This window comes from Sturnira hondurensis, unplaced genomic scaffold, assembly GCF_014824575.4.
Source record: "Sturnira hondurensis isolate 20B ecotype Veracruz unplaced genomic scaffold, ASM1482457v3 Scaffold0007406, whole genome shotgun sequence".
NCBI classification, from domain to species: Eukaryota; Metazoa; Chordata; class Mammalia; order Chiroptera; family Phyllostomidae; genus Sturnira; species Sturnira hondurensis.
Genome location: NW_028080037.1, coordinates 3005117 through 3018590, shown reverse-complemented (window position 1 = coordinate 3018590; position 13474 = coordinate 3005117). Strand labels below are relative to the sequence as shown.

Genomic DNA, 13474 nt, shown 5'->3' with positions numbered 1-13474 from the left:
TATCTACTATTCTGGTTCCTCCAGGTCCCCACTTGCTAGGGCCTAGTTTTACACAGCACGACTCTGAAACCATTATCTCATAAGGACCCACGGCCCTCGGGGACAGGTGTGAGAGCCAAGGGTAACCGGACCTAACTCAATGGGTTCCTCCCCAGCGGCTTCAGCCCATCGCCCACGACAAATGGGGTATTGAAAACGTCGGGGGCTGCACCTTCCAACTTGGCAACGAAAATTCCTGGCTTCAAGTCACCTTGCTCTTCTACCAGAAAAACAAAAGCTCTCTAGGGACGAGAACCCGTCACCCATCTCTTCTTTCCCAGCTGAGATCATCCGGATGCAGGGGATCCAGGCGGAAAACCACTTTAAACGCAGTGAGGTCTCTCTGGGGGGGTGGTGCTTGAAGGGATGGGGAAACCCCTATCAATATACGATGCGAAAAAAACTTTTAAAGAAAACTTCATGGAGGTAAGTAGAAGCACAGACACATTTTTATAGCTCATGGCAACAAAATATGACACTTTTGGTCCCACTTCCCACTAGTTAAAAAACAAAAGGAGCTGGGGGAAAAGGCAACGGCTGGTCGGGCTCGGCTGCTGCTCTCCAAGTTAGCGTGCAGCTTTGCTTTGCTGGGAGGCTGCTGGGGAAGGAAGAGCCGATTTCAGAGGTTTGGAGGCCAGATCCTGGCATTGCCACGCTCACGGCCAGCCCTCCGGTCAAGGCGACACGGCAAGGAGAACCCACGCAGTCGCGTGGCTGGTGGACCGCAAGGAAGCCACCGCCCCACTAACTACCGTCTTGATTTCTCAAGTGAGCACAGGCAACTCCTCAAAAAAAGAGAAAAGGGGGCGATCCCACAAGACCCCCGCCCCTCGGGGAGAGAAGCTCTGCGATTGGGCCACGCGGGTGTCATTCAAGGGCACCGACTCCAGAAAAGGCGCACGGCCGCAGGCAAAGCCCCCACACGGCAGAGGACTGTGGGAGGGTACGCGGTGTGGCCGCCGTCTCCCTCGCCCTAGCCCATCAGTCCACTCAGGGCTCCTCTAAGCCCGTGTCTTCTAAGTCTCGTCCCCCGTCCCCCGAGACCGGCAGTTCCCGCAAGCGAACGGCCGCTTACCTGGCCGCTGTTCCAATTCAGGGTCGGGCCAGCGGCCTCTCGCGACCGTTAAACTTAGGGGAGCGTGCGCGCGCCCGGCGCCTTACCTACGATTGGCTGCTTGGAAGGGGGCGGAGACGACCAAGCCGCGGCGCGCGTACCTACCTCTTTTCTCCTCGGCTCTGGCAAAAGAGGGAGGTTCGACGCCAGGGAACTGGGCGGGGAGGGGCGGGGCTTATGTCAAATTCTTTAGTCTGATTGGCTGTCTCGCTGCCGGACATTTGCCACGCGAGAAAGAACCCTCAGCGTCCCGCATGCGTAGTTCGTAAGAATGAGCCACCCTCAAGTGAGGGAAGCCGCAACTGGAGTGCGGCGCATGCGCGCAGACTCGAGATCGTGATCGGTGTTCTTCGTTGGTTCTGGTTCCCCGTAGAATTTTGGGGGCGGAGGCCAGTCCTGGGGCCAGGTAAGTGTCTGCGGAGAAACCAGGCACCCCGCTGGTTGCTCACGATTGGCAAGGGCTTTGGAGAGGAGCCTGGGGATCCGGACGCCTTGAGTGTCCTACTTTGAGTCCCTGAATCGCGTAACCAACTGATCGGGGGGTGGCCGTGCTGGCGGTGGAGTGAAGCCGGTCCAGGCGTCTGAGCTCAGTTGTCCCTGGACCTGGGTTACCCTAGGCTGCTAGGGGTCGGCCCTGGGGCTCTTCGAGGACTGGAGTCAGGGAGGGAGGGGAAAGCCCACGGCCCTGGAGAAAACAGCTCCCACCGACACCGAGGACGAGTGCAGCGATCCTTGGGAACTTGTTCAGAGGAGCCTTATGGCGCCCTTAGCACGCAGCAGGGTTGATTTAGGCCTGGCACGTAGTAGGTGTCGGCACTGCCCTTGCCAGGTCTTCCGAAGGAAGAGACCTCCCTGTGGGCCCCCAGCCCATCTCATTCGCTCTGCTCAGTCCCCTTGCTTCAAACTAGTTCACCTTTTAAGTTACTTCCCGCTTGGCCTATCATTTAGATGCGCCTGGTCCACCTAAGCAAAGTCGAATTATTTTGTCAGTACATGGCTGTTTTCAGGGAACATATTTCATATCCACCTCCAAAAACCTGTGCAGTTTTAGCATTTGTTTCAGTTGACCACAAACTCTATTATTTGAGACAATACAGACAATGGTCAGTCACAGAAGTGTGAATTCCTGAGACAGCACACGCGGGAAAGGTGTTTTCTTACAAGGAAGATATTAACCCCCAAAGTGGATGGTAGGAGTCGTTAGTTCTTTGACCCTGCACCAGACGGATGGGGTCATCACTTTGGCTACAAAATCAGATGGGCTTTTTTTTTAATTTTTAATTTTATTTATTTTTAGAGGGGAAGGGGAGGAAAGAGGGAGAGAAATATTAATGTATGGTTGCCTCTCGTGCGTCCCCTGCCGGAAACTGGCCTGCAACCCAAGCATGTGCCCTGACTGGGAATCGAACCTCAATCCTTTAGTTTGCAGGCCCACACTCAATCCACTGAGCTACACCAACAGGGCCAGATGGGCTCTTTTTAATTTGAGAGTGTTATTGTTTTGTTTTTGGCAGTGGGATTTTAGATAACTTTTTTAGCTATTAATGTGTTAATAATAAGCTAGTAGTATTCTGATTAACCTAGTTATTTTGTTAACCAGTTAATGCAGTGCAATATTTCTGTGTGGTCTTAACACCCTATGTCTTAGGTTAAGCTCTTTGGTAGGGTCTAAAATTTAGAAAAAATTTCAAAGTGGAAATTGACTAACTGGGCTATAGAGAAAAAAATGCCTTTTTCAAAGTGTTATAAACAGCTAAAAAGGTAGTTTTTCAAGTCTAAAGAAATTATGATTCTAGAAAACAGATGTAGAAAGCTTCAGAAATTCCTGTAAATGTATTAAGTGTTCATCTAATCTAAATGTAACCCCCATGCTGGAGATTTTATGATACTTACATGGCCATGTGAGAGTATGACTGAATAAAGAAATTTAGGATGTTACTTTGTTTCACTGATTTTTATATACAGTTTGTCATCTGGGAGAGCAGTTCCCCACAGCAAAAGATGAGGAGTTCTAAAACTTTTAAGCTGTAGTGTAATTATTAAGTATAGGAACCCCGGCTGGGTAGCTCAGTTAGTCAGAGCATCATCCTGACACACCAAAGGTTGTGGGTTCAGTCCTCAGTCAGGGTTCATACAAGAGTCGACCAATGAATGCATTGAATAAGTGCATAAACAAATTGATGTTTCTTCCCAGCCAAAATCCATAAATAAAAGATTTTTTTTTTAATGGAAGGACATGATAGTTGTACACTTGATTATGAATTTTCCCACTTTTCCTGACCTTCATGACTTCTCATTACACTAAATAGTTCCTAAATACCTCTGTTTAAACCAGGGCTTGTTCAATGAAGCTGGTTTCGCTCTTTCCACTTGAATCTGCTGGGAAGTCAAGCTGTGTTCTCGGCATCATAATTTTCTCCTTGGTACCTTTCACAGACCACAATTATGACCTCACGAAACACATCTTTGGTAATTTCAGGGATGCCAAGTACTTGTTAAATGGGGCCCTACCAAGTAAAATGTTGACTAGGTACTGTTCTGGGAGCCTTTTCGCTCTGAGCTCTAAAACGAAAAGCCCATGGAGCCATTCCTTTGCACAGTGGGTTTGTAGGTAAGACCGCAGTGCACGTGGTGTGTCAAGAGGTTCCTGAGCTTTGTAGTTTAGGGATCGAAAGAGCTCATTGCTTTACATTCGTGGCCACACGTGTGTTTTGGTTTTTTTTTTATTCCTCATCCAGGGTGGTATTACCTCCAATCTGCAGATGAGAAAAAGTGCCCAGTGGGTTGAGACATTGATGCAGGTCAGGCGGACCACAGAGCAGTGTGGCCTTCCAGGGACCACAGCAGGAGAGGCAGTCAACAAGTTGAGAGGGTAAGGGGCCGAGGAGAGAACAGATCTGGAGATGTTAGGGAAAGTAGAGGAACAAGCTGGAGAAAGGATGGAGTTAGTTTCAAGACATGGACTGCTGCTCTTCAAGGTCAGTCTCCAAAGTAACCCACCTGCGAGTGTGCCTCACTTTCTTTGTATCAAGACAAACACGTGGCATCATTTGCTAACAGAGGCTGGGAGACTTAGGAGAAAATAGAGTGTTGTTATTGCTACTTTTTATGTAGTTCTGACTTTAATCGTGTAGGTGATAAGTTACAAAGTTCCTGTTAGATGCCATAAATAGGACAGGTGTAATTCCCTATGGATTCAGAGTTTTCTGTTTAAAAAACAAAACCAAATCGGGATGTTGTAACTGCACAAATTGAAAGCTTTTCTCTTCTACTTCCTTGTTGACTTCATCTACTTCCTTGTCTCTTGAACGGGGTAGCAGTAAGCCCATAAACTCCGGCAGACCCGGAGCGGTCTCCTCTTCCTCTCCCCCCCCACCCCAGTCTGAGGCAGCCGCTCTGCACTTCCGGCTCATCCTGTGTTGCTTGTCTTCTCTGAGAGAGAATTCTCTGAACACTCTCTTACTGGGGGTGAAAGGTGCTGCACCCATCCCCCCCACCCCCAGTCTGGGGAAGGACGAGGTCTGTTTCAGGCCGGAGCCCCAACCCTCGGGCTGCCGTTTTGGGAGGTGTTTGGCTCTCGTGAATTTCAGTCGCGAGCAAGGGAGGATGAGCTGGGTGTGAAAGGCAGAGGGTGGCGGCCTTATTTTCACTCCCGCTCTGCACGGAGCACCAGAACACACTTTGGAAACGCGACTTATTGTTCAGCCGTTGCCAGAAAACCCTCCCCCTCTCACTGAGCTCTGGTGCCATCAGCTGGCCATTGTGACTTTTCGTAGAGCTGCGAGAGCCAGTCGGTTCAGGCCCGTGTTTGGCCCTGCGCTGCTGGTGAGGGCATCCTTGTGAGGCCTGTCCTTTGTGTCCTCCTGGGGGAGGGGAAAGAAGACTCAGCCGCAGACAGCACTCCGGAATTCTGGTCTCGGCTTCTTACGTATTGTAAACATGAGAAACCACAGCTTTCAAACGCGTCTTCCGAGCAGCCGGAAGGACTTCTCGTTTCTGTGCACTAGGACGAAGCTGCTCGAACTTGGGGGACACCTCTGAGGCAGCGGAGGGTCTTCCTGCACGCAGGCTTTCCTTCAGGTCGGGGGCAGGGCCCGGGAGTCTCCGTTCCTGAGCGGCTGCCCAGGGCACTCGCTGTGGCTGCCACTCTGGGAGCCGCCCTCTGGGTGGCAAAGTCCCAGAGGTGCGGGGCCCAGCACCCTAGCCGCCAGCACACGTGTCTGCGTGAATGCCCCCAGAGTTTGAATACTGGTGTAGAAAAATAACTTAAGAAATGCATCTGTTTGACCTGGAGCCGCTCCTGTGGCTGCTAAGGTTCCAGCGCAGCTGCAGGAAAAAAGGGTCGCCATGCCATCTGTCCCAGTGTGGCGGCCGGGGCAGGGGAGTGAGAAAGGGAATGAGCGAGATTACAAAGATATCAGCGAATTTTCTATTGATTACATGCAGAAATAATATTTTGGGATATATTTGGGTGAATATGTTAAAATGTTAAATATATATTTAATACATTAAAATTAGTTTCCTCCGCGTCTTTTTTACTACTGTTTCCCTCTTTTCAATGTGACTCTGGGAAAATGTGGGAGCTCACACGTGGCTTGCACTCTGCCCGTGTCAGACAGTGCCCTTCTAGAGCTGCCACAGAAGCCGGAGCTCGGGGTGTTCTTTTCAGACGACCTCGTTTGGCCATCCCCTTATTATGGTCTCGCCTTCTCTGTTCGCCCAAATCTGCATGCCTGTCCAAATCTGCATGCCTGTCGTTCTTTTCCCGCATGTTTTCCCCCACCACTCTCCCCCCGCCCCTCCCCCACCTCCTCCATGTCTGGCTCCAGCATCTGGGGCCCAGGCTCCCACCCAGCCACACACCGTCCTAAGGGCCTTGCACAGAGCCCGTCACTGCGGCCCCGAGTGGGCCACTGGGCTGGCGGCAGCAGCCTCCCCTGGGAGCTGGTCAGGAAGCGTCCCAGGCCCTGGGGACCCAGCGTCTCACTTACCTCACACGTTCCCCAGGGGATGGGTCTGCCTACAGAAGGGTGCCCTGTGGGAGCTTGAAAATGACCTCCCTCCCTCCCTCCCATTTTGGTCCATCTCCACGCCTGTTCCTCCGCTGGGTGTTGATGACGTTGGTTTTCAGGACGTTTCTGCAAGGTGGCGCGCCGTGCAAGTTGGGGCTAAGGGCAACTAGTGCTCTTTCCTTCCTAAGAAAATAGTTACACAGTGGGTTTTAGGCAAATGACGTCCAGAAGGCGAGTCCAGAGACGGAGGTGCTGTGCCTTCCTGCAGGTGGTTCCGACAGCCATTCTGGCTCAGGCCCCCGGGGAGGCCCTGGCTCCCCTTTGCCGTGCTCCAGAGCAGGCAGGCTGCCAGTGGGGCCAGCCTTACTTACTGTCTGGTTTAGATCAGTGACTGTTTGCCCTAGTCTCAGCCACGTGACATCTGGCCCACCCGGTGCCCACCCAGGTCTGGGGTGCCGCGTGTGGAGGCCCAAGGAAGGAATGCGTGCCAGCCAGATCCAGGTCAGGAAGAGAGGCCCCTGATAGGAGCGGGTTCCAAGTCCGCACTCCAGGCCCTCCAGGTGACCAGGGACCACAGAGCCTGGGCCACAGCTGTGGAGCAGGTCACCCACTCTCGTCTGTGGCCTGTGTCACAGGGACATCTCAGCTTCGGTCTTCCATCCCCAGCTCCCTGGGTGCCTGAGGCCAGGCCGGGCACGTAGTTGGTGTTGGAAATATTGCACACACGAGCATTCCCTGTGTGAAGGCCTGGTGCCTGTTGTGTGCGTGGGAAGGGCCTTGGACAGCGAGGGGCTGGGACCTAAACTGCACCAGCTCTTCGGAGCAGGAAGTGGGGGCGGGAGCCGGCCCTGAGCGGGGCTCCCCCCCAGGAAGGAATTAGAGCGGAGCCCCAGCGCCCCGCTGGTTCCCCTTACTCACACTTCTGGGTCCCTTTCTTTTTAATGTCACAGTGAGCTCTCATTTCAAGTGCTTATTGTTCCCCAAAGACTTGGGGCTGCTCTGTGGGTATCACAGAAACTGAAATCCAACCCCAGTCCTCCCTGCGCTTTGGAGAAGTGGGGCCACGGGTGTGTCTGTCACTGGTAGATGTCATTGGCGAGGAGCCAGAGCTCCGGGAGACACTGAAAGTATTTGGGACCATCCAATTGGCTGTTGGAATTCGCTGGTAGACAAAGCAGCCAGTCATTGAACACTGGGGACCAGCCCGGACTCCGGGCGGGTGGCAGACCCTCCAGTGTGTGTGTCAGCTCTGAAGTAGGACAGAGGTAGGGTTGGAAACACACTGGGCCGATGACAAAGCCGCCGCTGAAAGCGCCTCCTCCCCGCCCTTTGTCTGGGGGTTTTGCCTGTCTCAGACCTGCTTCCTTTCTTTGTCACTGGGCTACAGCCCGTGCTGTCCTGCCTGGTCAGATTCACCAGCTAACTAACGGAAGAGAAACCCCAGGAGAGGCGTGGGCTGGCGTTCCGTGATGAATCCGATCCAGGGCCTGGGGGCTGTCTGGTGCCCACGGGAATTTTGTTCTGGGGACGGGAAGCAGAAACGAGGCGGAGAAGGGAGGCTCTGGGCGTGCACACGGGCGTTTGCAGGGAAGTGGAGTCTTTGCTGCAGCGACCCCAGGGAAAGTGTGTCGTTGACCTTGGTTCCTGAGGATACTTCTGAAACATGTCTCACACAATAAACCAAAGCTGTTTTTAAAGTGCCATTTTGGTGCGCACACTGTTTCTAAACATCTCTCTTCCCAGCCAGGGAGCACCTGGCCACACCGCCGTCATTGCCGCCCACCGCCGCCCACCGGGGCAGCCACCTCGCTGCACGTCAGGCTGCTGCACGTCAGGCCGGTGCAGAGACGGTGTGAGGTCAGACCACATATGGGTCACAGAACCGAGGACGTAGCAGAGAGGAGACTGCTTGCTGCACTCGCTGTCCTTCTAACAGCGGCCGGTGTCTTCTCGGCGTCAGCTGTGCTGACGGCTGAGACACTAGGGGTTGGAATCCCACAAAGGCACACACTTGCGTGGAAAACACCCCGACTCGCATGCCGGCATTGGCTTCCCCGGCGCTTCCCGAGGTCGGGATGGGCGACAGGTATCCTGAGCGGAGGGCAAACCTGGGGCCATCATTTTGTGGGTGTTCAGTTTACTCAGGAAGCCGGGTCGGTGGGACTCCAGGGCGTGTTAGAGGCCGGCTGCCAGGAGCTCCAGTGCATGAGATTTCAAACGGAAGGAGCAGCTATTTAGAGCCACATAAGCTGCGGTCAAAAAGAGGGGTGTCTGCTTCAGTGCCCGCGTAGTCGTCCGTCGAGAATCGGAACCGAGTGGCACACTCTTGGTTCTCATAATCCCCTGGGTGACGGGGACTTTGCTAAAAACCAGTCGTACTCCTTCAAAGGCATCTCTACAAATGCCCCTTCCAGAACATATCCCCCCCCCCCCAGCTGTAAGCCATTTGGCGGGGGTCGGGGGGGGATAGAGAAGGGTGGAGAAGGACCCCGACCCATTCGGTCTCGGGATGAGAGACGAGGCCCAGGCTGTGACTCGCCCCACCCGCATGCGATCGTTGACAGGTGACTGACAGGTGACGCCTTTCAGGTCCTGCTGCCTCCCTGCCCCTGGAGGGAAGCAGGGCCAGTGGGCCAGCCCACCACGCCCAGGGAGCTGCCATGCCCTGCTCTGTTCGTTTGCCAGCCAGAACCTGGTTCCCACCCTGCTGCTTCTCAAGTCCTTATTGAAATCTCATTATTGATTATCACTTTCTTTTTGACTGTTTTCTCTTTCTGACCAGACTGAGCTCCGTGAAGACAGAGTCTAGCTCTTTCTGACCTCACGCGGCTCACGAAACACCTTGCCCGGGGCTTCCGAGCACCAGGCACCTTAATAAAAGTCAGCTGGCTTGGCGGTTCGGACGCATCCCCGTTGGACCGCATTGTTGGCCCTGCGGTCAAGGGGACAGATGTTCCTATTCAAGCCTAGGAAACTGGAAACGCTGAAAACAACAGTCCCGACACTGACTGTCAGCGACAGTCACCATGTCAGGCTGCGAGGCTCAGCCGTCTCCATCTCGAGGAGCACATGAGCCTGGTAGCTAATTACTAAATTTTAGCTAATTACTAAAATCCTGCGGCTCACCAAAAATGTATCTTTTTGCCAATCTGACAATCGGCATACTTTTTTATTCCTTCACACTGGATGGCTGTGGTCGTTTTTTTATTTGACAGCCTATGGGAACGAGGTCAGAGCCCCTGCCTGAACGGCCAGGTGCAGTGTGCTGTAAGCTTCTCGGGCACACTGGTGGGAGGTCGCTGAGACGGACGACTGCTCAGGACGACTGCTCACCGCTGGGGCCTTTGGCCGCCAGACACTCCCCAGCGTTCAGACCGTGGCACTTGCCTCCGACCCCAGTGCGTGCCTGATGTGCCCTCCAGTACTTACAAATGTCAGCCCTGTCCAGAATGTCACCCTCCAAACCTCTCCCTCCTGAGAAAACAGCACCTCTGGGTGCTTTGGAGATATTTTCGGTCTGTGATAAGGAAATGCTGACCAGCTGGCAGGGCACATACCGCTGCCCCTGTGCACCCGAATGACCTGTCCTCCCCAGTGTCCCAGACCCTCCCCCAGAGCTGGGCGCTCGCCCCCTGAGTTGCCATGTCAAAGGCTGTCCTTCTGTCTGGTGCAGGTCCTGGACACGCAGATCCTCTCCGTCCATGAGCGCCCTGGGTCGGTTTCACCTTCCTACACCCCTGACCAGGACGGGCCCCGGGCCATGGGGACGCCGGCTGGCAGCACTGTTGTCCCCAGGAGCAGGGGTCGCTGCAGTCCAGGTGGCAGGCAAGAAGGACCGCCCTGCTCTGCTTCCTCTGGACGAAGGTGACCTTGAAGAGCAGTTTGTGAAGGGACACGGCCCGGGGGGCCAGGCGACCAACAAGACCAGCAACTGCGTGGTGCTGAAGCACGTCCCCTCGGGCCTGGTGGTCAAGGTAGAGGAGAGAGGAGCCCGGGGCGGGGACTGAACGTGTGAGAGGGCGTCACACATCCTGTCCCCTGCATGGCCCCTGCCCTGAGGTGTCCTTCCTGGGGCAGAGCGTCCTCCCAGGGTCCCCTGGAGCTGGGCTCTTGCCGCCCTCCTTGAACCCAGTGGGCAGCGATTCCTGTGCAGCCTCGGCTGCTGGTGGTCACAGCATCACCAGGGCGCCAGGTCCCTGATGTCCGCCTGCAGCCGCAGCCTCAGCCTCAGTGACCGGGCTGGTTGACCAGGATGATCATGTTCTCTGTGTCCCTCTGCCCCGCTTTGGCAAGTGGCCATGATGCCCACCCGTCTGAGTGTGAGATCAGGGGGAGACACCATTTTTGGCCCTCAAACAGAACGCCATGCGCTGTGCCTGTCAGTCTTCCTTCTCTTGATAAAAAACGATCAGAGCGTGCTCTGATCAGAGCCTCAGTGGCTGTCAGCATGTCCTGAACCTCTACAAACGGTGATGTGCGTGCTCCTGTCTCACTGCTCCCAGCCATGCCAGGGGGCCTGAGAGGCAGCTGGCGCCTCGAGAGAGCAGGGCACACGGGCAGGTCCCTGAGCAACTCTGCAGGCGTTGCCTCCCAGTCCCCAGCTCCTCTCCACCTCGGGTGGGGGGGGGGGGGGGGGGCGCAGCGAGGAGTGGGAAGCACTGGGAGATGAAGTGACCGCCTGGGCCCTCCCGTGGAGGACTGAGTTCCTAACCCCACTCTGCACGGCCAGCTCTCCAAGCCCAGGGCGCATCACTTACAGTCCCAACCACTTTCCTCTTCCTGCTTGAAAAAGTGTCATTCCTGAGCAACAGGTAAAATTCTGAAACCCAACCTGATGTTTGTTTCATATAACTTACTCCAAATGCACACCTTCCCCCGCGAGTTCTGCAAGGAAGGCACACGCCCCCGGCACCGAGGCCTCACACACAGGTGCTGTGGTCGGCCACCTTGAGGAGCAGGTTTCCTCCAGACGGAACTTGCCCTTCCTTCCTGCTCGCCCAGGGCTCGTTCTCGGCCACAAGCTGGGCACATGGGAAGGTGTTTTCAAGCCGTCTTGGGACTTTTAAGTAATTTAGAGGCTGCCATTGCTGCTGAATGAAACAAGCCCCGTGAAAGCCACGAAGTCGGGGGAGGACGTGGCTTCCCTTCTGTGGCTGACACTCCACCCCCCCACACACACACACCCTACAGTGCCCAGGGAGATTAGCAACTCCGGGGTCTGACCAGAGCCCCCGTGGTCCTCACGTCACACCCTTTCTCTCGCTGGCAGTGCCATCAGACGAGGTCCGTCGATCAGAACAGGAAGCTAGCTCGGAAAATCCTGCAGGAGAAGGTGGACATTTTCTACAATGGTGAGGACAGTCTTGCTCACAGAGAAAAACGAGAAGCAGAGAAGAAAAAGCAAGAGAGGAAAAAAAGAGCCAAGGAAACCCTGGAAAAAAAGAAACGACTGAAAGAACTCTGGGCATTGAGTGCAAATGTCCACGGGGGGACGCCAGGAGGCTTCGACTGAAAGGGCCTGCCGGTGCCTTCTAGGACAGTGTGGGGCAGTCCGTCACCTGTGCTGTCACCGGACTGGGAAAGCGATTGTTTGGACGGGTGGGAAGGACATCACCACTGGGGAAGAACCGGGGCTGCTTTGGGGCGGAAAGGCCGCGTCCTGAGGAACAGCCGTGGAGGGGTCGCTCAGTGGTGATGGTCCTGTTCCTGACCTGGGCAGCAGGGACAAGAACGTCGCCTTGGTTTTTAAGCTGTGCATTTGTGTGATTGTATCTTATTTTATTCTCAAAGGTTAGAAATAAAAAAAAATTCACGTGCAATTATTGCCCTGGCTGGTGTGGCTCTGTGGACAGAGCGGCAGCCTGTGAACTGAGTCCCAGGCAGGGGTCGTGCCGGGCCTGCGGGCCAGGTCCCCAGCAGGGGGTGCGCAGGGAGCAACCCGTGGGTGTTTCTCTCCCACATCAGTGTTCCTACTCCCTCTCTTTCCCCATCCCTTCCCTCTCTCTGAAAACAAAATCTTAAAGAGAGAAAATTGTTTTTAAAAAGTTGGACTATTAATAAGGTCCGTTTTTATGAACTGTGAAATTGAGACAAACATAAATAGCCTCTAGGGCCACGCTGTCACCTGCTGGGAGGTCATTGCTCAGTGACCCTTGGGTGTCCCTTAGCCTCATGTCAGCATAAGACAACAAGATGGCAGAGACTTGCAGGTTAATGAGTTAGTTGCCCTATCGGCCAATTAGACCGTGTGGCCAAGCAACCTCTCCGATGTGGACACGCAAGGACCATTCCCATGTGTAGGCTTTCCAGTAGGTCTCTAAGAAATGAGGTTCCGGAAACCCAATTTGTGTGCCGATTTGCTCGGCACCATCACCATCGTTTGCCCTTAACTGTTCTTTGGGGTTGTTTTGGCAAGGTTAGTGGCCTGGCTCGTTAGGACACTTCTCAAGTTCACGTATCAACCAGGTGGGGTAACCCGAGAGGTGAGAAGGCCGCTGTCAGACCCCGGGCCTCCCTCTTCTCCGAGCCCAAAGAAGTTCACCCGAATGGCAGCCAGTCCCAGCTCTCACCCTGGCATGACCTGGTCTGGAAGGGTGAGCGCTCCACGCGAGGCTCTCCACCCCCACCGCACAGCAGGCCCTTCCCCACTCCAACTCGCCCTCAGAAGGTCGCCGGGGAAAGTGCCTGGGACGGCGCACAAGCAGCCAGCACGGGAAAACCACGGACGGGAGGGACAGACACTTCCGTGTCTGGCACCTTTTGGAATCCCGTCACATACATGACACAGACACAGACTAGCCTATAGACCTGTCACGGCTGAGACTGCCTTACGCCTGCAAAACCATCCCCGCCCCTTCACAAAGCGACTGCTCGTCCCATGGGGAACAATGGTAAAAATTACCTCCACCCTCCAGTTTCTCCACTACCCCGGTGGGTAGTCGAGAGGCGCGCCCCGCACTACCCTGTGTTGCCCAGCCCAGAGTAGGAAATCTGCCGAGCACCCAAAGGGCTCCCTTGAGTTTAGGGCCACATGGCATGAAAAACAGACTCCTGCGGTGCCCGCACGTGCTGCGGCGCTCCTGACTGCGGGGAGGGGGAGGCAAAGGGCAGAGTCAGCAACCGTGTTCACCACTGTCCTCCTGTTCTTTCCGGGCGGGCACTTTCGCCTACTGCAATTAAAAGGCACCACGACGCTACCTCACTGGGCCCCTGGCTCCTGACGCAGCAAATACTCCCCAGAGCGGTGTGCCCATCACACACCCGACGTTCCGGCCAGCAGGGAGGAGACCCACCTGCGACGGCTTCTCTG

The 13474-nt window shown here is 55.0% G+C and overlaps 2 protein-coding genes across 2 annotated transcripts in view; one reads left to right on the top strand and one right to left on the bottom strand.

Moving 5' to 3' along the window:
- The window catches only part of MPHOSPH9 (M-phase phosphoprotein 9), a 43383-nt gene extending 42142 nt beyond the window's left edge, over positions 1-1241 (bottom strand). Inside the window, exon 1 of the mRNA XM_037051944.1 lies at positions 1115-1241. The gene's annotated coding sequence lies outside the window, so the exon portion shown is untranslated. The remainder of the gene's footprint in view (positions 1-1114) is intronic.
- Positions 1242-1446: 205 nt separating this feature from the next.
- Positions 1447-11964, top strand: MTRFR (mitochondrial translation release factor in rescue). Its single transcript, XM_037051943.1, has 3 exons — positions 1447-1559; positions 9839-10139; positions 11435-11964. The coding sequence occupies exons 2-3, from the start codon at positions 9867-9869 to the stop codon at positions 11675-11677; spliced, it is 516 nt and encodes a 171-aa protein (XP_036907838.1). The 5' UTR covers positions 1447-1559; positions 9839-9866; the 3' UTR covers positions 11678-11964.
- Positions 11965-13474: the final 1510 nt, after the last annotated feature.

Excerpts from the sequence above, each read along its gene's own strand:
- MTRFR (XM_037051943.1), top strand. The coding sequence starts at position 9,867 with ATGAGCGCCCTGGGTCGGTTTCACCTTCCTACACCCCTGACCAGGACG. Across the intron at positions 10,140-11,434 it reads CCTCGGGCCTGGTGGTCAAG|TGCCATCAGACGAGGTCCGT; the intron begins GTAGAGGAGAGA and ends TCTCGCTGGCAG.